This window comes from Solanum dulcamara, chromosome 7 (genome assembly GCF_947179165.1).
Source record: "Solanum dulcamara chromosome 7, daSolDulc1.2, whole genome shotgun sequence".
NCBI classification, from domain to species: domain Eukaryota; kingdom Viridiplantae; phylum Streptophyta; class Magnoliopsida; order Solanales; family Solanaceae; genus Solanum; species Solanum dulcamara.
Window position 1 is genome coordinate 7186330 of NC_077243.1, and position 22316 is coordinate 7208645.

Sequence of the window (22316 nt, forward strand, 5' to 3'; positions counted from 1 at the left end):
CCAAATGAATGTTTATGAAAGCAATATCTATGATCAAAAAAGAGTCTTATGAAATGAAAGAATGATGAAATGATATGACTGATGGATTCTTTATGCAATAAGGACAATTCCTGCATATTTGAATTACCAAATGTTTTAATGAGCTATTCTATCGAATATGATGTTTTGAATTCTCAAGCTATATGCTATGACTAGTTTGAAGTATTAAACTATTCCATGGGATTGACTTAGCACCAAATAGGTCATTGAGGTGGGATTCGTTAAGGGAATCCTAATAGCAACCCCTTGTCTCATTAACTATGTGCCAACATAGGAGCCCGTGTAGGCTTAAGCTAATGGATCCATGAAAGCCCTTAAAGTTAAAGTTAAAGAAATGAATGAAGTTGACGAAGTTCTACCCGAAAAGTAGTCTCCCCGGCCAATGAAGGGGGTTATATTGGATTCCATGTAATAGCTTGCATGGTCTTAAATGTCGGTTATAGTCATTTTCCCACAAAATGAATGTTTTAAAGGATATCTATATGATTGATTATGCATGCATTGCATTATGTTTCATATTACATAAATGTTTTAATGTTTCCTCAATGTTCATGCATGCTCACATACTTAGTATATTCAAAGTACTAACGCATACTCTTTTGCCTACATGATATCATCATGTAGGGACCGGTACTCCTCCTCCTTCTCCTCCACGTGGCTAGTTAAGATTTCGTTTGAAGACTATTTTTGGTGAGTTCCTATGTTTCGGGAACAATACTCCTTTATCTTTCTAGCTTATGATATGTTGAGATCTTTAGACACTTACTATGACATTTCTTTCTATTATGATTGAGGGTTAGCTAGGGACTTGTCTTAGCCCCGTTAAATTTAAAAGTTAGACGTATTGTTGGACATATGTAAGTTGAAGATTTACTATTATGATTTCCACTTGTTTATTTATTGTCATTACTTATGAAAGACTAAAAGAATGCTAAGAGACTATTTTGAGGTACTTTCGGATTCCTCATTCGCCATGTCACGTCTAGGCCCTAGGCTTGGATCGTGACAAGAAGTTCAATACAATTTTAAAACAATTTACTTTAATTGAAAAATTATCACAAAATGTAATTATTTTATTTTTTATTTTAGTGATTTTTTGTAAAGTCAAATTTGCTATCACACGATTGCTAGTATTTAATTTTTTTAGCTTCTAATTGCTATATCAATTAGTAGTTATATATCTATATTTAAATAATAGTTGGTTATTAACTGTATATTAAACCAAAAATATTTGATCAAAATCTGTAAACCTATTTTTTAAGATGCATAATTTTACATTTTTTAATTCAATTTTTTTAAACTTAATCACACTTTGTATAAATAAAGAAAATCTTTTAATGTATTGAAATATATATTCTTATAATACTATTTCAAAAAGTATCAAAATATTTGGTCAAAATTTTTAGACTTATTATTGGTAATAGTAGAAATTGTATTTCTATAAAGATGATAACTTATAACTATATAAATTTCAAAAATCTTTGGTTGTCTCTTAAATTTTTTTTCTCAATCAAATATCATCACGTAAATTAAAACGGAGAAAGTTGTGATTCAAATATGTGACATTGTAGCTCATATATTTTTGAATCTATATGCTTCTTTTAACAACAAATGAAATTATTTTCTGAATCATCTTCCTCTTAAAAAAGAAATTGCAAAATAAACCTTTTTTTAAAAAGAAAATAAAAAAATAAAAAAAAATAAAAAATCTGTTGAGATAAGAATGGGACCCAAAGTGAATTATGCAAAATATGGGCGTGAAAAATCTATATTCCAGTTCAGTCTAGTAGTCACCAGAAACACAAATCATACATTGCCACGTTGCAGTTATTGAGTTAAAAAAATTCTAGAAATTTCCAGGCTTTTCTTTTTCATTTTGTTTTTTCTGGTAAGTTCTAGGCTCATCGTTCAAACTTCGAGAATTCTCCGTTTCCCTTAACATAAACACTTCTCTCCTTTCTCACTTCTCAACGAAAAAAAAACAACAGTCGAAACTCACAAACACAAATTTGATTCTCTCCGAAGAATTCATCAAAAGGAATTCTATTATTATCTGCTCTTACAGTTTGGTTCTTGTTACAGGTATGCTTGCATGTCCCATTCATTTTCAGTTTTTTATTTTTAAAAAAGGGAGTTTTGGGTTATCGATAAAGTTGTTATGATGTTAATTACGTTTTCAAGCTGTGAAAATAGTCTTTTTCAGCTGGAGCTTAGTGCATTATTTTATTTTATTTTATTTTTGTTTTTTGGGGGGGATTGGGTCTTGTTTCATTGTGTGCGTAATTGATTATTCCATTGAGAATTCATGCATGGTCGATCGGTTTTATGTGTCTGATGGAACCCGTAAATTCTTTTTCGTGGTTGAGTTGGTTGGGAAAACTTAGCTGTTTTTCTTATTGATCATTGTTCTCTGTTTTATGAGTTAAATTTTTGTTGGGTTTAGTTAATATAAGTGAATAAGTTTGTTTCGGATGATTATTTTCAGTTGGATTTTCGTAGTTTTCTTTCTAGATTGATTTAATGGTTTTTCTCATTGTGTGTTCTTCTGTTGTTGCAGTTTTTCGAAAGACAGTAATTCATCATGAATCCAGAAAAATTTACGCACAAGACAAATGAGGCTATTGCTGAGGCACATGAACTGGCTGTGTCAGCAGGGCATGCTCAGTTGACACCCCTGCATATGGCTTTGGTTTTAATATCTGATCACAGTGGTATTTTCCGGCAAGCGATTGTCAATGCTGCTGGTAGTGAAGAGATGGCTAATGGTGTTGAAAGGGTATTTAATCAAGCTAAGAAGAAAATCCCTTCTCAATCACCATCACCTGATCAAGTTCCAGCAAGCACATCGCTTATTAAAATGCTACGACGAGCTCAATCGTTGCAGAAATCTCGCGGTGACAGCCATTTGGCGGTTGATCTGTTGATTTTAGGCCTTCTGGAAGATTCCCAAATTGTTGATCTTTTGAAAGAATCTGGTCTTAGTGCAGCAAGAGTGAAATCAGAAGTTGAGAAACTTAGAGGAAAAGATGGGAAGAAAGTGGAAAGTGCTACAGGGGACACCACATTCCAAGCACTTAAGACCTATGGTCGTGATCTTGTGGAACAAGCAGGAAAACTTGATCCTGTGATTGGTAGGGATGAAGAAATCCGAAGAGTAATTCGGATTCTATCGAGAAGGACTAAGAACAATCCGGTGCTTATTGGAGAGCCTGGTGTTGGTAAAACAGCAGTAGTTGAAGGGCTAGCACAAAGGATTGTTCGAGGCGATGTCCCAAGTAATTTGGCTGATGTTAGGATTATAGCATTGGATATGGGAGCACTAATTGCTGGAGCTAAGTACAGAGGTGAATTTGAAGAGAGGTTGAAGGCTGTACTGAAGGAAGTGGAAGATGCAGAAGGGAAAGTAATTCTCTTCATTGATGAAATACACTTGGTTTTAGGTGCTGGTAGGACTGAGGGGTCTATGGATGCTGCCAATTTGTTCAAGCCAATGCTTGCAAGGGGCCAATTAAGGTGCATTGGTGCAACAACTCTGGAAGAGTATAGGAAATATGTGGAGAAAGATGCTGCATTCGAAAGGCGTTTCCAGCAGGTATACGTCGCTGAGCCTAGTGTTCCTGACACTATAAGTATCCTTCGAGGGTTGAAGGAGAAGTATGAAGGGCATCATGGTGTCAAAATTCAGGATAGAGCTCTTGTTATTGCAGCCCAGCTTTCGGCTCGATACATTACATGTATGAACTTTTGTTGAATCATCCATTGTGTCGCTAATTATTAAAGGGCAGCCCGGTGCACTAAAGCTCCCGCTATGCGCGGGGTCCGGGGAAGGGCCTGACCACAAGGGTCTATTGTACGCAGCCTTGCCTTGCATTTCTGCCAGAGGCTGTGTCGCTAATTATTGTTAGATATATTAGATACAAAGATAACTAATCTGTAAATTTTTACTTCAGGTCGACATTTGCCAGATAAGGCTATTGACTTAGTTGATGAGGCTTGCGCAAATGTGAGAGTTCAACTTGATAGTCAACCAGAAGAAATTGATAATCTTGAAAGGAAGAGGATTCAGCTGGAAGTTGAACATCATGCTCTTGAAAAGGAGAAAGACAAAGCTAGCAAAGCTCGACTTGTTGAAGTAAGTGTTATATATCCCAGAAATGCTTTTACCTATTGTTCTGAAACCTGTATAGGGTATGTATGTTAATAACATAATTACTTTTCAGGTGAGGAAAGAGCTTGATGATTTGAGGGACAAACTCCAGCCTTTGATGATGAGGTATAAGAAAGAGAAGGAACGGATTGATGAGCTGCGAAGGCTTAAGCAAAAGCGCGATGAACTCACGTATGCTTTACAAGAAGCTGAAAGGAGATATGATCTTGCTAGAGCAGCAGATCTTAGATATGGTGCTATCCAAGAAGTGGAAGCTGCAATAGCAAATCTTGAGAGTAGCACAGATGAGAGTACAATGTTAACAGAGACTGTTGGACCCGATCAGATCGCGGAAGTAGTTAGTCGCTGGACTGGTATTCCTGTTTCAAGGCTTGGTCAGAATGAGAAGGAGAAATTGATTGGTCTTGCTGATAGATTGCACCAAAGAGTGGTCGGGCAAGATCAAGCAGTTAAAGCTGTTGGTGAGGCTGTGTTGAGGTCTAGAGCTGGATTAGGAAGGCCACAACAACCAACTGGTTCATTCCTTTTCCTGGGGCCAACTGGTGTTGGGAAGACTGAACTTGCTAAAGCTCTTGCTGAGCAGCTCTTTGATGATGACAAATTGATGGTCAGAATTGACATGTCTGAATACATGGAACAGCACTCTGTTGCCCGATTGATTGGTGCTCCACCAGGGTAAGAACCCTTTAACATATTAGAAGCTACACTTTTCTTAAGATAATTAATAGTTTTATGTCTCTTGAGTTATGAATGCTGAATATGTCCATGTGTCTGCAGTTATGTTGGACATGAGGAAGGAGGACAACTTACTGAAGCTGTAAGGAGGCGCCCTTACAGTGTTGTGCTTTTTGACGAAGTGGAAAAAGCTCATCCTGCTGTGTTTAATGCCTTGCTTCAAGTGTTGGATGATGGAAGATTAACTGATGGTCAAGGTCGTACTGTTGATTTCACCAACACTGTGATCATTATGACCTCAAATTTGGGAGCGGAGTATCTGTTGTCGGGGTTAAGTGGCAACTGCACCATGGAGAAGGCTCGCGAAATGGTCATGCTGGAGGTATGTTCGAACATCCTATTTACTGCAAATTTTTTAGTGCAGGTCTGTTTACATTGTTTGTTAGAACAACAGGTTCTAACACACTTGTCTTTTTGTTTTTTGTTTTTTGGTGACAGGTGAGGAAGCAATTTAAGCCCGAGTTACTGAATCGGCTTGATGAGATCGTAGTGTTCGATCCTTTATCACACGAGCAGTTGAGGCAAGTCTGCCGTCACCAACTGAAAGATGTGGCTGGCCGTTTAGCTGAGAGGGGTATTGCTTTGGGCGTTACTGAGGCCGCGTTAGATGTCATACTTGCTCAGAGCTATGATCCGGTTAGTACTAATATCCTCTACTTTTTAACTCAGAAAATCCTTTTTCGTAGTGTGACAATGGAGTTGTACTAACTTTCGTTATCAATTGCAATCAGGTGTATGGTGCAAGGCCTATTAGAAGGTGGTTGGAGAAGAAAGTTGTAACAGAGTTATCAAAGATGCTTGTGAAGGAGGAAATCGACGAAAATTCAACTGTGTACATAGATGCTGGACATGGCGGGAAAGATTTAACTTACAGGGTGGAGAATAATGGAGGGCTTGTGAATGCTGCTACTGGGAAAAAGTCTGATGTACTGATTCAGCTACCTAGTGGGCCAACGAATGATGCTTCTCAAGTAGTGAAGAAGATGAGGATTGAAGAAATAGATGACGATGATGATGAAATGGCAGAGTAAAGAAGGTTGAATCACTCTTATCAAAGATGAACATATGACTGTTACTTGTTTAACCTTTGTTCAATTTTACATCTACAAGAAGTGAATGTATATGTTACATTCACAAGTTCTGTTGATTATGTTGTTTTGTTTTATGAAATTTGAAAATGTCTAAATAGACATGTATTTCTCAGATTTGCTGAAAAATAATATTTCTCAAATCTCTTTGCGTTCCGATTTTGTTCTTGCAAGTCTTTTGTCTTTAAAATGGATCGAGGTGGGCTTTCCTGCTAACTATTCTAGTCCCATGAATAGATCCATCGGCTTCACTGTAATATTTGGGCTTTCCTGCTAACTATTCCAGCCCAATATATAGATTCATATGCTTCTCTTCATTATAGGACACCCGGCCCAATAGAGGGAATCAAATTGCAGAAGAACTAGCAAAAATGAAAGGGAAAGTGACAATTTGTACTATAGTACCCCTTCTCAAATGAAATCACACTTAATACCTCATAGTGGGTAAAAAGTTTACTAGACTGTCCATAAAATCTTACTTACAATACATCGAAGGGGAAAAAAAGATCACTAGAATTATCCATGTAATGTCTAGCATTAAGATTAACAACAAAAACAACATACACTTGAAATTTCACAACTGGGTCTGGATAAAGACACTCGATGTCTAGCATTAAGATTCTTTAGCATAATTTGAACTTCTTTTAAGTTGTACTCCTATTATTTTCTCATAAATATGAAGACGACACAAATGGTAAAAGTATATAGAAATATTCTAAGACATCGATCGAATTAATAAATTAATCTCACATTTTCATGTTCTTTTAATAAATAAATATTTATGATTACAAAACTTTTAAATACATATAATTTTATAAAGATTTATTAGTCAATTATTCTTTCACATGGTTCGAATAATCTCTTCACATCAAATATGAATATTTTTTTTACAAAATGATGCATCCCCTCCGCCCCCCTCCTATGACCTTTTTTTTTTTTTTTTTTTTTTTACAAAATGTGAACTCGTGGCTCAATTTTTACATTTTTAAAAAATGAAATTACAATTTAGAATCTCAAATTCAACTTTTTGAGGATTTTAAAAATTCAAATTATAATTTTAAATGCAAATACTAATTTAAAATTATTTATCCAAATGCCTAATTTAAATTTAGTATTCAATCAAACACACGCTAGTAGTAATTCGTTTCTACAAAACGTTTGAGTTGTCAGAAAAGGGAAATAGGACGAGAGAATTGCAGGCTACAAGTTGGGTACTACAGCTTTGCTTGAATACTTTTTTAGTACAAATATTATTGAAGCAGTTTTCCTTGTATTCTATTTTCTTTCAAAATATCATAAATGTCAGTTGTAGGTAGAATTTGTGGTTCATACAAATTGCACCATATTAATATTATATCAGTCTCCATTACGGTGGCGGATTCAGGATTTTAAATAAGGGGGTTTAAAATTTAAATAAGTAGACACACGAGCTAGTCGAAGGGGGTTCGACATTTATTTTATATACATAAAAAATTATTTTAATCATGTATAAATAATATAATTTTTCGCCGAATAAGGTTCGGATAACCTCTCGTGGCAAGGTAGGTCCGCCCTTGGTCTCCAATAATAATTACACACATCCACTCTACGTACTAATCAATGACAAGATATTGGACTCCGTGCCAACCCAGTCAATTTGAAATGAAAATTTTAAGAGTCAATTAATTTTTTTTTATGATTTTATAAATATTTTATATTTTAAATTATAAATTATTGTAATTTATAATATTATTTATATAATTTTTTAATAAATATGTTGCTCCTTTTTTTCTAATATATACGATATATATAAAATTTTGAGAGTCATTTTTTTTTGTTTTTTTAATATTTTAATGTGATTTACAATATTTTTTACGTCATTTTAAAATAAGATATGGTACTCCCTATATCTGAATTAATTTTTAAGTTGTTAATTATTATGATTTATAATATTTTATATTATTTTAAATAATCAATAATAAATATTATCTAATTTATGCGGTATCGGTAGAATTTTAAAAATCAATCAATTTTTTTATATATTTTTAAATATTTTAAATTATTAATTATTATGATTTGTAATTTTTTTACATAATTTTTAAATATATAATAGATTTAAAAATAAAAATAAAATAAAAAAATTAAATTAGAAAATGTGCAGAATCACCAAATTGACAACCACCTGTCTGCTTCCAACTTAATAAAGTATAATTTTTTTTGTAAAAAAATTATGATTAAACCACCTAACTGTATTTTAAAAAAAATCACAAACTTTGACGCCTACGTGTATTTCAAAAAAATCACAAACATTTTGATGCAGGGGAAAGAGGAAGTGAATTCGGCCAGGTCATTATGGACCTTTTCTTGTCATTAAATAATCTTCAAATTTGATATATTTATCAAAATATACATGATAGCTATAGTAAGGGGTCGTTTGATTTGGTAACGTGTATTAAAATAGTGTTAAATAGAATGTATTATTAATGTTTGTATTAGTTATACTTGCATTAATTATATATAGAGAATATTTTTTATACATTATTTGGTTTAGTGTATTAAAAAATAACATACATTTTATAAAAATATTTATTTACAAAAATATCCTCAACAATTATGATGAAAAAGATGTAAAAGGGGTTTTGAGGGGTAATTGGATTTTTAACCATAATAATACAAGCATTAAATCCTCTTGTATTACTAATACCTAAAAATTCATGATATTAGCAATGCAAGCCTTAATACATAATAGAGTATGCCATTGAAAAAGTGTACCAAAAAAGTACTACTAATATATTTAATTAATGTATGCATTATTTTTACTAATACACTTTACCAGTCCCTAATAGTATAAAAAAGTAAGGGTAAACATTAACCCATAGAAATAGCACTATTTATTGAGGAATTCATAAGAAGTCGGTTCAATGCATCAATTTACACCACTCTTAAGCAGCAGCTATGTTTTACATCAAGAATAACCTTCTGATGAAGCAGCCATGTCGATCACCTACAGTGTGCTTTAAGACTGTTATTATAGAAGTAGTAATTTTAAATTTATAAATTATAATAAATTATGTATTTTTAACCTATTTTTTTAATACACAGTGAATTAAAAAGTATTTGAATTATAAAACCACTTGTATAAATAATTTTAAAAAGTGAAGAGTGGGAAGTAGTATAACTTGATGCACAATCCTATTAATAAAAAAGTAACATTTGAATATAATAAAGAGAGTTTTGGAGCCCATAAGAAAAGCTTATCTGCAGCAATATGGCATTAAAATATTAATTGATATTTTAGTCCAAAAATAAAAAGGTACATATATAATGAAATGAAGTAAATATTTAAAACACAGAACCAAATTTAAAATGACTAAATTGCCCTCGATTGGAAGCAGGCATGTTGACCATGATCTGCTTCCCTAGCCTCTTCTCTATATTAGTAAAACTCCACTTTCAGTCTTAAAAATGGGATGAATTTTAAATAAATGGTGTGAATATATTATCATTGTCTAATAAATATATATATTTATCTTTTTTATTAACAAATTCAAGTAAAAAATAAATAAAATGTCATTTGGCTTAAAAGATTACCTCATTCATTTTTTTTTAGTTTCTACAAATTCGATACAACTAAAAAAACCTCAATTTTTTTTTATTCCTACCCAATCCAAGCCCATTTTATGATTGAGCAGAAGATAAGTTTAGTTTTTTTCACTTTGGGTAGGATCTCGAACTGTAAACAAAATGAATACATGGGGCATTTTTTAGAGGCTATGCAATACTTTTAGAATTCTAAAACTTTTCTTAATTTAATAAGTATAAATTTTATTAATTTGAAAAATAAATATGCAACGTTTATTAAATGACAAGAATATATATATGTACCACATTCCAACAGTACCTAAAATATAGGAAGACGCAATTTGCATTAGTTGACATTGTTTCGTGTTTCATCAGTCACCAAGCAACGCAACTAATTATATAATATATATAGAGAGAGAGAGCATTCATATTTGTTTGTACTTACTAGAGAGAATGTAAAGTATGTTTTTGTACACACGCTTCTATTACTTGATCATGATTAATTGATACAAAATTTCACTTCATTAATCAATTGACCATTATCAATTTTATTAATTTGATATAAACATCCAATTATATGGATAAACTTGTACCCTAAATCATTTCTTGTCAAAAAAAGGAAAACAAATACAAGAGACTTTTTGTCCCTTCAATAATTTTCAAGTATTAAAAACACCTTTAAATTCGACGTGAATTATTAGTTTCATTCCTGAACTATTGACATCCTTAAAAACGCTCATTTACTTGGCTAACAGAACTTAAATACACCCCGATCTTGCAACATGAGTAAAATACACCTCTAAATTCTCGTCAAGTTTAGGGGAGTTCTCAACATTTCTCTCTGTTTTTTATTAAGAGTTCATGTTCCTACAAGAGTTTGAGACCATTTGTTGTCATGTGGCAGATCGGGGGGAGGGGGGTGTATCTAAGTTTAATTAATAAAGTAGAAGAATGTTTTTAAATCTGTCGATAATTCGGAGATGAAACTAATAAGTTGCGCCAAGTTCATCAGTGTTTTCAAAACTTCTCTCCTTTTCTTCATCAAAATACCTAATAAAACGAGCGAATACACTATTTAGAATAATTATCATTAGGTGCTCCTACATGACATTTTTTTACTTGTACACACTCAAAGTTAGATGCATAATATAGATATCAATTGAATTCAAATTAAATAACATATTTATGTATTATGCTTTTTCAATTTAACAATGACCAAATATTTCAAAACTTCAGCTTCCCGGAAGAATAATAGAACCTGATTTAGAAAACACAATAACGTGGCAGAAATAAAATACACTCACTGATAATTGGCAACTACCAACCCGTATAGAAAAATAAGAAGAAAACAAATTACAGCAAAATAGTTAAAAAAATCACTTGTACCTGGTGTTAATATTTGTGGAATTATGTGATTATTCTTAAAAATTAAGTTATTTAAAAAATAGGTATATATTTTACTTTACTTAATTATGCTTTTAACGCATCTCTCACCTTTATGTATATGTTTGATTCTTTTTCATAGTACCAAGAATAAGTAGATTAGAACCCTAGACCTCTTGTAAGTAAAAGCTTAACAGAACCAATAGAACAAGTCTAAATTTTGTATGTAAATTTGCTAATACATATTAAGTATTATCTTATTCTACGCGAAAATTTTTGTCATAGATTACTGTTTAAAGTAGCGTGACACTAACATGTGAAAATTTCTTTTAATTTAATAATAAGTGACAGTGAAACTCGGGCTTGAGATCTTTATCTGCTCTGAAGAAATAATCGTACACTTCAACAATATCAAACCAATAAACATATGAAATGAATATTTTTCTTTCAAAATTGAGGGGGCGAGGGCGGGGGGAGGGGGGGGAAGGAAAATGGACAATAAATTACATGATGGAAAATCAAATCTTCACTAATAAAATAAAAATTTAAATGATCAACCAATTAACTCAGCTAGAATGCGTAAATAGCTTTGATTGTGTGTATTCATTTTAAAAGTTTTACGGCTAAAGTTATAGGTTATCACTGCATTAGCATGGTCCCGCTTTCTCTTTTTCTTCTATCTATTTATAGTCCGTGCTAGCTAGTAATATTAGTGTCCAACTTTTCTTTCTTAACATTAGACATTACCAAATGGGTATCTTTTCCTCAATTCTATACACTATTATTTTCTCTTTTCTTCTACATTTCCTTTTTACGTTATTTTTTCGTAAACGTTATCCAGTGCCACTACCACCCGGTCCAAAACCATGGCCAATAATCGGAAACATAGTCCATCTAGGTCCGAAGCCGCACCAATCCACTGCAATCATGGCCCGAACTTACGGGCCACTCCTGCACCTTCGCATGGGGTTCGTGGATGTTGTGGTTGCGGCTTCGGTTTTGATAGCGGCTCAATTTTTAAAAACCCATGACTCTAACTTCTTGAACCGCCCACCGAACTCGGGTGCGAAACACATGGCTTATAATTACCATGACCTTGTTTTTGCACCTTACGGACCCCGGTGGCGCATGCTTAGGAAAATTTGCTCTGTTCATCTTTTTTCCGCTAAAGCTTTAGATGACTTCCGCCATGTCCGACAGGTGTTTTTAATTACTCTTTATCTATTTTTACACCTACCAAATTTTATATAGAACTACTGCAATTGTCTGTGACATAGATTTACCTGCTATATAATTTAATTATGTATTTCTGCATATATGAGAATTATTACGTGCGAGATTAATAGCATGATATATATCTTTTGTACAATCTTGGTTAAGTAATGCGCATTTTTTACTTATTTATACTTGACCAAGATAAGTATATTGATTGATCAAAATATTAAGTGCGGACAAATTTTCATAATTTAGAATTATAGAGACTTTATTTAAAAGACGGTTTCTGAAGTTTTTCCAAAAAGTTCAAAACTATGCTCCATTTGTCGATCTTTTCTTTCTTTGTTCTCCCAAATAAATTAAATGTAGCTCAGCTCAAAAATAGTAACTATATACTCCAAGGCAAAAAAATTAAATATTAATATTTATATATAAAATTTTAGCACTTAATCATAATTTATCAACATGTATTTTTATCTCATTAAATCACTTAATTTTAATAAATTTCTAAAATTTGACATAAAAATCGGATGCGATAAGTTCCTTAGAGTTCGTCTATATAAATTGGCTTTGGAAATCCATTTAGTAGAACTCGTCCACAACAATAAATTTAGGTGGTTCTAGTAGCGACGATAAAACTGCTTTATGGTAAGGTTTACATTAATAGATCACGTTTAAGATAAGGTATCTGTACTTGCAATATTTACTTTTCTGGTCGGCATAGAGCTTAATTATTCACCGGATTTGAGTTTTGAGTATGTAATTTTTTATTTTTTTTAATTTGAGTTAATATTACTTCCATATGTACCAAACATCAAATTAAAAATAAAAATAATATAATAATAAAATTACTCCCGGTTAAGATCCGCAAAATCAAATCCAATCCGTATAAGAGAATTATGCAATGTTAACTTCTCTTTTATTTTATTATAAATAATGATGGCCAAATTCCCCAGACCCCGTGAGATTTTACTGGTTGTTGTTGTTGTTGGTTGTTGTTGTAATGATTGCCTAATTACAATTGCAGGAAGAAGTCAGAACACTTACGCGCGCCCTAGCAAGTGCTGGCCAAAAGCCAATCAAGTTAGGGCAGCTGTTAAACGTGTGCACCACGAATGCACTTGCGCGAGTGATGCTCGGGAAGCGGGTATTCGCCGACGGCACTGGCGGTATTGACCCGCAGGCGGACGAGTTCAAGTCAATGGTGGTGGAGATGATGGTTCTCGCCGGCGTTTTCAACATCGGCGATTTTATTCCGGCGCTTGATTGGATGGACATTCAAGGCGTAGCTGGAAAGATGAAGAAGCTCCACGGGCGTTTCGACGCGTTCTTAACATCGATCCTCGAAGAACACAAGGGAAAGCGAACTGGAGAAAGGAAGGAACAGGGGGACTTGTTGAGTACGTTGATATCTCTGAAAAATGAAGAAGACGACAATGGAGGAAAGCTTACTGATACAGAAATTAAAGCTTTACTTTTGGTATGCCTCTTTCCCTCAAGTCCAATTAACAATTATCTCCCAAATTAAACATCTAAATGGTGTACTTAACAATTGTTCTCGATTGATGCGATAATTCGATATTTGCATCAAATTATATTTATTATAATTAAATAATAAAGAATATATGTGAAAACAGCCTCAACGTATTATAATTAAATTATAAATTACAATGAAGGATGTATTATGTAACTATAACTTAATGATAACAACATATGTGAAAAATCATCAAAGTTGTGGAATTAATTATGAGGTCTCATGTTAAAATTTCAATTAAGATAAAAATATTTAGTAACTATAATTTAATGATAACAATATATGTGAAAACATCATCAAGGTTGTGGAATTAATTATGAGGTCTATGCGAAAATTTCATTTAAGATAAAAATATTTAGTAATTTCTTTTCATCTATTATTATTTGACTTGAACTTTTTTTACAAAATAATAAATAAAAGTGATATTTTTACTGTTGTTATAAAGGGGTGCTGAGACGAATGATGCGCCGACAACTATCCTAAATCTTTGTTGAAAACTGGAAATATTGATGAAGAAACCTAACTTGTAAGAGTGACTTAAAATTCGACTTGATGGTCCAATTAGGCCTAGATGCCTTAGTTGCTGCCTACTTTTATACAATATTTGAGTTATAGTACTTGTGATGGTGATCTCCCATGCATGATTAATACTTACTCCTGTCATTTATTGGAGTCCATCTGGACTCGAATGCCCCGCTCCACCCGATTGGACATTATATGAATCAATGCATTGTCTTGTTGTCCATTCAAATTAATAGTTGTAGTATTGCTTTCGTTGTTGTCCATTCAAATTAATAGTTGTAGTATTGCTTTCGTTGTTTCTTGTCCTTCAAGTTATGTTATTATCTATTAATTTCAAGTTATGGTATTATCTATTAATTTCTTGTATATTGGTTATCATTTTTTTTGTTGTAGTTTTGCTATTTCATTTGACTAGTTTACCTAGAGTCGAGAATATATCAGAATCAAGCTGCCTATTTTTGAGGTAGAGGGCAAGGTCTGCGTACACGTAATCCTCTCAAACTCCACTTTGTGAAACTACACTAGATGTTGTTGTAAGTTCTTGTATATGAGTTCTTAAATCTAGTTGTAAGTTGTTGTGTATGAGTTTTTAAGCGAAATGCATATTTATAGACAATCTTAACTTCAAATATCTCACTCAGTTCATATTCAAACGCCTGCTTAAACCTTTGTTGGTGAATTACTGCAGAATTTGTTTGTAGCTGGCACAGACACGTCCTCTAGCACTGTGGAATGGGCCATTGCAGAGCTTATTCGTAACCCAAGAATACTGGCCCAGGCCCAACAGGAGATCGACAAAGTAGTTGGAAAGAACCGGCTCATTGTGGAATCTGACCTGGCCCAATTAACTTATTTGGAAGCCATAGTCAAGGAAACTTTTAGGCTTCATCCATCAACCCCTCTCTCCCTTCCTAGAATTGCATCCCAGAGCTGTGAGATCAATGGCTACTTCATTCCAAAGGGCTCGACACTTCTCGTCAACATTTGGGCCATTTCTCGTGACCCAAATGAATGGGCTGCTCCATTAGAGTTTAGGCCCGAAAGATTCTTGCCTGGAGGTGAAAAGCCCAAAGTTGATGTGAAAGGAAATGACTTTGAATTAATTCCATTTGGAGCTGGTCGAAGAATATGTGCTGGAATGAGTTTGGGTATACGTATGGTCCAGTTGATGACTGCAACTTTGATCCATTCATTTAACTGGGCTTTACCCGGTGGGCAATTGCCAGAGAAGTTAAACATGGAGGAAGCATTTGGGCTGACTTTACAACGGGCTGATCCATTAGTAGTCCACCCAATCCCACGGTTAGAAGCCCAAGTATACGATGGCTGAGCAGCCCAATTAGCAGATGACATGTGGGGTAAATGTTAAATTGTCTCTATATTCTGTCCATTTTGTTTAAGATTCTAATTTAGTAGTTACTAGTTTCTATTGAAAGATCAATGTTCGTCTGTTAGAATAAGGTGGTGTGTGTTTCCTTTTCTTGTTATGGTTAATTAAGAATTTTTTTCATTGAACACAATGATAAATCTAGTAATTGTCACTGTGTTTGCTCATGCAAATTAAGTGTTGTCTCTGTGTTTGCTGAAAGAGAATGTGACACAATGCATAACCGTGTCGTTTTAATTTGGCCCTATCTGATTTTATGTCCACCAATTTAAAGTGTGCATAAGTAGACATATGCATTTTATGTGGCATTTTATATGTCAATTTGCTTTCTATGCGGCCTACTACGTGTATTATACCACGTAGATTTCATGTATCTATTTGTTCAAGTTTATATAAGTTTAAGTGTCGATTTATTCACACCAAAATTGGAGGACATAGTTATCAGTTGAGACTAGGGCTGTTCACAGTTTTGGTTAAAATCAAAATCAAACCGAATAAAAAAATCGATATTTGATTTGGTTTGGTTTTAAATTTGAAAAACCGATAATATTTGGTTTGGTTATGGTTATAGTAAAAAATAACCGAATAAATAACCGAACCAAATCGATAATTATATACATAAAATTTATAATTATTTATATTATGAATTCTCTAGTTAATTTAGTTTAAATTTGTAATATATTCATTTTAATGGACAAAGTTGTTTGTATTTTGGAACCTTTTGACTTGTTCTTTTAAATCTAAACTGCGTTGCAAATTTGGTCCACCTGATTTGCCATCAGCATGTCTTTCCCTCAATATGCAGTAAAGTTCGCCTTTGCGGGCCGTGAGAAAAAAAGAGCTTCATAAGAAATTTGAAGAATGTAGAGAGAGAATATTTCAATTGTCCCGGCTAGTCATATACCAAAAAAATGAATCAAGCCGACAATAATCAAACTAGTGGTTATTATTTTACTTGATTTGGTTATGGTTTTAGACATTTAAAAATTGATTAAATTGGTTTGATTATGATTTTAATCAATAATCGATCCAAACCGAACCATGAACACCCCTAGTTGAGACCAAGTGGATATGTTTGTGTATTAGCCAAATAGAATCAAGGAGTATTGGTATGTAAAAAGGTTTTAGCAACATCAAACTAGAATAGGAGTTACAAATTTGGCCGAATTCAATACCGTTGGTCCAAGTTTTATGTATTAAATTTTTTATTGAATGTGTACAAATTATTAATTTAGAATTCAATAATTTTAAAAGAGTAAAAAGCATCAATACATACTCCTTACATTCACTTTTGCATGTTTTGTTTGGATTTTACATGATTTGCGTTTTATAAAAAAATATAATACCCATATTAATTGATGTTGGTCTTAAATTTTGAAATATTGTTTGAAGAATAAGTAATTAGTCTTGAGAGTAAAACATGAAAAAATATTTGTTAAAAAACGAGTAAAATTGAATGGATAAAGTAATTGCACCACCACAAATTATATTATTGAAAAACAATTTAAGTATCCGTTTGTTCACATTTATTTGCCAGCTATTTCAAAAAAAATTATTTTACTTGTCACTTAAATATATAAAACAAAGAACACTTTTTTTTCATATTTTTATCCTTAATATTATTTACTTATTTTTAAATTATTTTTCAAAATCTAACACTAAACACTAATTAATATGGATAAATATCATTCTTCCTTGCAAGTTGCTACAACTTACATGGAAAAAGAGGTGGTTTGGGGGTGGGCTAATGCACTAGACCCCAACCTTTTTTTTGTCCACCAAGAGGGGGCCACACCACTCAATCCTCATTATTATCATTTATCACTGTATCACCTTTGTTGTATTTTTGTTGTGTGTGAAAATCCTATCACTTTACCCAATACAGAGAGCACTCCTCAGTACTCACTCTTTCACACTCACACAACATACAACGTACATTAGTGTGTTTTTATCTTCTCCCCCTTACTGCACCATTCTTCATCCCCAGCCTCTGTTATCCTAATCTTATCATGTCTGCTTTTGTATTTGCGATCCTCCTTTTGGCCATGGCCGGCCACTCAAGTAAGATCCATTTTTGTTTTCATTCTAATTAACAGCCTTTAAAGTTAATTTGTGCTTCTCCTGCCGAAAGCTGCATCTGGTATTATAATCAGGGGCGGATCCATAATGTCAGAGTTATGAGTTCACATCAATGTGAATCCAGCAACTTTTGCTTGAACTTGTTAAAGAAATTTTCTAAATATTTAACTCTGAACGCAATTATTATTGTATACATTCCCTTGAAATTGTTGTAGAAACTCATAAACTCTAAATACTGGATCCGTATCTAAACTGTTGTTGTTGTTGTCGTCGTCATATTCACCTTTTTGTTCTTTCTACATTTGCAAAATTCTCTATTTTTGAGGTGCAACTTCATTTGTCTGACCTCTTCATTTAAAAAACATTGACATTATTTTATATTTTTTTTGGAGTTGAATTTCCGGAATCATGTTATCAGTAAAATTTCAGAATTTAATTTGAAGTTTCTGAAATTTGAATAATACCAAATATTTACTTTCACGTTTTTTCGTACTAATAAAAACTAAAAAAATAGTTTCATTTTTGTATTTATGGTCAAACACAATTCAGTTCGTTTCTACTTAAATTAAACCACAATAAATGAGGCCTTAAATTTGTATTTTTTTATTTTTTAAAATTTAAAGTCTATTCTTTTAGTTTTTTTTTAAGATAAAAGGTGTTAATATATTTGAAATTAATTTTGAGATGCAATATTATTTCTTTTTTTTTAAATGAAAATATTTACTTCTTTTTTATAAATAATACTCCATCCATTTTACTCGTTGGTCAAATTTTGACTTGACACGAAATTTTAAAAAGTGATAAAAATTTTCAAATTTTATGATCTTAAATTAAAGATATGTATAGACTATAGTTCACTATAATATCATTTAATCTTATAATGTTAAACATATTAATGTGAAAATAAAATATTGACAAAAAAACATTTTTTTAAAAAATGAATTAAAAAGATATCAAATATGTAAAATGCAATACAATTATTTAGTTATCTTTTTAAAAAATCTATAGTAATTTTATGATTACTAAAAATTGATGCATTCAAATTTGGAGGTCTAAAAGGATGCCTTATTGCCCCTGGTCTAGTTTTATTAAGAATGGTCTGTAAACTTACTCTTTATTCGTATTTCTCTCGATATCGTAGATGCTGCATGGTGCGCTTGTAAAGGATTGAGCGATGCAGTTTTGCAAAAGACACTGGACTATGCTTGTGGAGCCGGGGCGGATTGCAACCCGGTCCATCCAAACGGGCCTTGCTTTAACCCGAATACCGTAAGAGCTCACTGCAATTTTGCTGTCAACAGCTATTTCCAGAAGAAGGGCCAAGCTGCCGGAGCATGTGATTTTTCTGGCACCGCTACTGTCACTGCAACTGATCCCAGTAAGCAATAAGCCAATCCCCACTTTACAAAAAAATCAGTAAAGTTATATTGTTTTATACACTCTGTAGGACCTCTAGTACATAGAAGTAGTACAGAGTATTAGTCCATTTTTTTTCGACAGACTAAAAAGAAAAATATATCACATAAAATAAGATTAAAAGAGTATGATTTTTGGAGATATTATTATTTTGTGGTGATAAATATTTCTAATCTTCTTTTTGGATCTTACTATATACAGGCACAGCTGGCTGTGTTTATCCTGCTACTGCAAGGTAAGGCTTTTTGTTAAATGAACGGTTCCCATTTTCATTTTACAAGTCCTCTGTAACTTTGGCCCATCCTTTTGTTTTGTCTAATTTTGTTATGGTTACCTGTTATTCTTTTATACACATTTTTTTCCTTTTTAACTGGGGCAGGGGTAGGGGTTGAAAAGGTGAAACGGGAGAGAGAATTATAAGATGGATAATCGAACTTTTACTGACAATATAAAATTTCAAGTAGCCAATCAATTGAAATATGCATGTTACATTGTAATGCAGCTAGGACTTTTACTAGTAGAATTCATAATATAACATAAATTAATACATGAATAAGTTAAAAAGATTCAACATATAGTAAATACGAAAAAAAGAAGGGAATATTAACTCATATGCATGATGTAATTTTTTTCTGAAGAGGGTGTTAATCGCCTGATATAATGTGCTACTTAAAATATAAACTTTGTGATATAATGTGTTACTACTTAAAATATAAACTTTCTTCATGTTAGACTCTTTTCAATGTTAAAATTTTAACACAATATATGAACTATTGAATTTCCTTGACATACCAAAAAAATTCTAGTATAATAACAAAGGTTCTTCTAAAATTACTTTACGCCAAGGATTTAAAAATTACTTTAGGTCATTCGTTCAAATCTCATGTGCGGCACTTGACCATCTTTTGAATTCTCTAGTATAATAATTTTTTTCTATTTTCCTCTTTTATTTTCTACGCTGTTTCCTTTTTGTCCTATCTTTCTCTTTTGTTAGTCTCGATAAAGTGTACACATTATAAAACATGTTCCCATCTTTCAAATTACTACTACGTATTTTTTGAATCGTTTTATATATATGCCAAATTATGTCCAATCACCTTCTAATTCCTTTTTTTCTTTTCACTTTTATCTAATCTATATTAGCTCTTTTTGTCTTAAATGTTGAAAAGTGTATTGCATTCTTATCATCATGCTTTTGACTGATTGACAAAATTATTGCTTGTACTGTTTATTTAAGTTTTCTTTTCTTTTTCACTCTTTTGATAGCTTTTTCACAATGCTCCAATTATTTAACATCCAACTAATTCACATCTTTTTGCACACATCAGTAAATAATTCTAACTATTATGGAATATTAAGTAGGCGTTTAGCCATAAATTTAAAATGTTTTTTACTTTACTCGAACTTTATGAAGTTGAATTTATGTTTAATAAACTTTTTACAACGGAGATAAAAGATCGCTTTATCTGAAATTAATGGAGATGAAGTTGTCAAAAAACAAGTTTGGAGCCCATTTCGTGAAATTCAACTCTGAATTTTAAAATTTTATAATCATAAGCTGATTTTGAATAAAATGAATAATTTTCATGGTAAAAATCAGTAGTAGTACCTGAAAAATTCAAGCGGTCAAAAGTTGGTGGGGGTGGGGTTATAAATGTCATGATCAGACACTCTGGCCCCACTAGATAGTGTGTTGTCTTTGTCCTCATTGAAGAATAACAAATTGATGTTTGCTGGCAAAGTAGTATTTACTAACTGAGTAATTGAAAACTGTAAACGCCTTCAAATAAGGGCTGGTGATTAGATAAGGGTGGTGTTCTTTTTCTTTTTGGTTAAATACATCAATAATTCTTTAACTTGCCAAAAAATTTCATTTAGATATTCAAAATAAGACTTGTTTTAATATTTGAGCATCTGAACACATAATAAAGTGTTTCTACTAAATACTTTTGATTCAAATTTTGAAGAAATAGTTGAACGTATTTTTAGACAAACACAAAGTTTGGACTAAACTTACTTAGTTCGACTGCAACCGTATCTCGATGGCTAGCTCTACCCCTTCTTGTGTTACATCAAATTCAAATAACACTTCTTAAGGGTTACTTATAATTTGATGGCTTCTGCTATATAAGTTATTGACTTAACTTTTAGCTATGCCATTTTAGGCATTAGACGATACCTACGGAAAAAAATTTATCGTGGATAAAGAGTGTTTAGACACGAAAATTTTCATATTTAGCTACGATGTTTGTCATGGTTGTATATGCATAATGTTATAAGTAGTAATTGATTGAACTAAAGAGATACAATTTGTTGGCTTACTCTGTTTTGAAATGTTTAGTGTATCTTTTTCTTCTATTGATTACCTCTTGACAAGTTACTTCTTTATTTAGTGGCACGTCTCCAACGACTACAGGCTCCACAACGACTACGGGCTCCACCACGACTACGGGCTCCACCACGAAAACACCATCCACAACCACAGCCAACACGGGTGGATCTCCTTACGTGACAAATCAGGGTGTATTAGGAGGTGTCAACAACGGTTTAGGTCCGTCGGGTGCTGGCATGAACACAGATATGAGCCATGGTGGGATTTCACTGCAACAGGGCAACCTGATTTCCTTTATAACCATTATTATTATTATTACTGCACTTGCATTAATTTGAGCTAAATTAGAGAAGAAATTCCACTGTTTGTGTACTATAAGGGGGTCGTTGTGGGGACTTAATGTTAAAATTGTATGAGCAGAAATGGGCCTATGCCTATATATGCATGTGATGCTATTACTGTAATTGTTGGTATTTGTTTGTCCCTTCCCATCTATTTTGATGTCTAAAGATAGTAGTTTTTTGACTCCTCTCTAGTTGGTTTATGTGGTGATTAATTAATGAGAACCTTTCAATCCTTGTGTTAATGATGTTTTTTAATAAAAAATTTACTCAACTCATTTTGTTTAAGGTTTTAGTTCCCACTGAGGGTGTATATCGTTGTTTTTACACCTTTAAATCATTTTGAATTTTTCAGGTTAAAAATTATGTGTGTTTTACTTTTCATACTCTTTTAACACTAAGTTTGCCTACAATTAGTTGGTAAAAACACTCACTAAATCATGTTCATCATTATGTTTTTAGAACTCACAATCTTAGAGTTGGAGATGAAGAGTGTTTACTATCTCGCAACTCCTC

The 22316-nt window shown here is 32.5% G+C and overlaps 3 protein-coding genes across 3 annotated transcripts; all 3 read left to right on the forward strand.

The window, feature by feature from the left end:
- Positions 1–1967: 1967 nt before the first annotated feature.
- On the forward strand, positions 1968–6189 carry LOC129895034 (chaperone protein ClpB1). The gene is made up of 7 exons (XM_055970662.1): positions 1968–2121; positions 2597–3773; positions 3990–4171; positions 4260–4882; positions 4985–5264; positions 5381–5578; positions 5674–6189. Exons 2-7 carry the CDS (start codon positions 2621–2623, stop codon positions 5971–5973), a joined length of 2736 nt encoding a protein of 911 aa, XP_055826637.1. The 5' UTR covers positions 1968–2121; positions 2597–2620; the 3' UTR covers positions 5974–6189.
- A 5486-nt stretch (positions 6190–11675) lies between these two features.
- Positions 11676–15750, forward strand: LOC129895184 (flavonoid 3'-monooxygenase). Its single transcript, XM_055970861.1, has 3 exons — positions 11676–12174; positions 13217–13669; positions 14934–15750. The coding sequence occupies exons 1-3, from the start codon at positions 11725–11727 to the stop codon at positions 15573–15575; spliced, it is 1545 nt and encodes a 514-aa protein (XP_055826836.1). The 5' UTR covers positions 11676–11724; the 3' UTR covers positions 15576–15750.
- A 1718-nt stretch (positions 15751–17468) lies between these two features.
- On the forward strand, positions 17469–22045 carry LOC129896682 (PLASMODESMATA CALLOSE-BINDING PROTEIN 3-like). The gene is made up of 4 exons (XM_055972619.1): positions 17469–17693; positions 18853–19089; positions 19329–19362; positions 21521–22045. Exons 1-4 carry the CDS (start codon positions 17642–17644, stop codon positions 21795–21797), a joined length of 600 nt encoding a protein of 199 aa, XP_055828594.1. The 5' UTR covers positions 17469–17641; the 3' UTR covers positions 21798–22045.
- Positions 22046–22316: the final 271 nt, after the last annotated feature.

Bases quoted from the DNA above. Each gene is read 5' to 3' on its own strand.
- LOC129896682 (XM_055972619.1), top strand. From the start codon at position 17,642: ATGTCTGCTTTTGTATTTGCGATCCTCCTTTTGGCCATGGCCGGCCAC. The intron at 17,694-18,852 runs GTAAGATCCATT...TCGATATCGTAG, and splicing joins GGCCATGGCCGGCCACTCAA to ATGCTGCATGGTGCGCTTGT. The intron at 19,090-19,328 runs GTAAGCAATAAG...TACTATATACAG, and splicing joins TGTCACTGCAACTGATCCCA to GCACAGCTGGCTGTGTTTAT.
- LOC129895034 (XM_055970662.1), top strand. From the start codon at position 2,621: ATGAATCCAGAAAAATTTACGCACAAGACAAATGAGGCTATTGCTGAG. The intron at 3,774-3,989 runs GTATGAACTTTT...TTTTTACTTCAG, and splicing joins TTCGGCTCGATACATTACAT to GTCGACATTTGCCAGATAAG. The intron at 5,579-5,673 runs GTTAGTACTAAT...AATTGCAATCAG, and splicing joins TTGCTCAGAGCTATGATCCG to GTGTATGGTGCAAGGCCTAT.
- LOC129895184 (XM_055970861.1), top strand. From the start codon at position 11,725: ATGGGTATCTTTTCCTCAATTCTATACACTATTATTTTCTCTTTTCTT. The intron at 12,175-13,216 runs GTGTTTTTAATT...TTACAATTGCAG, and splicing joins ACTTCCGCCATGTCCGACAG to GAAGAAGTCAGAACACTTAC. The intron at 13,670-14,933 runs GTATGCCTCTTT...GAATTACTGCAG, and splicing joins AAATTAAAGCTTTACTTTTG to AATTTGTTTGTAGCTGGCAC.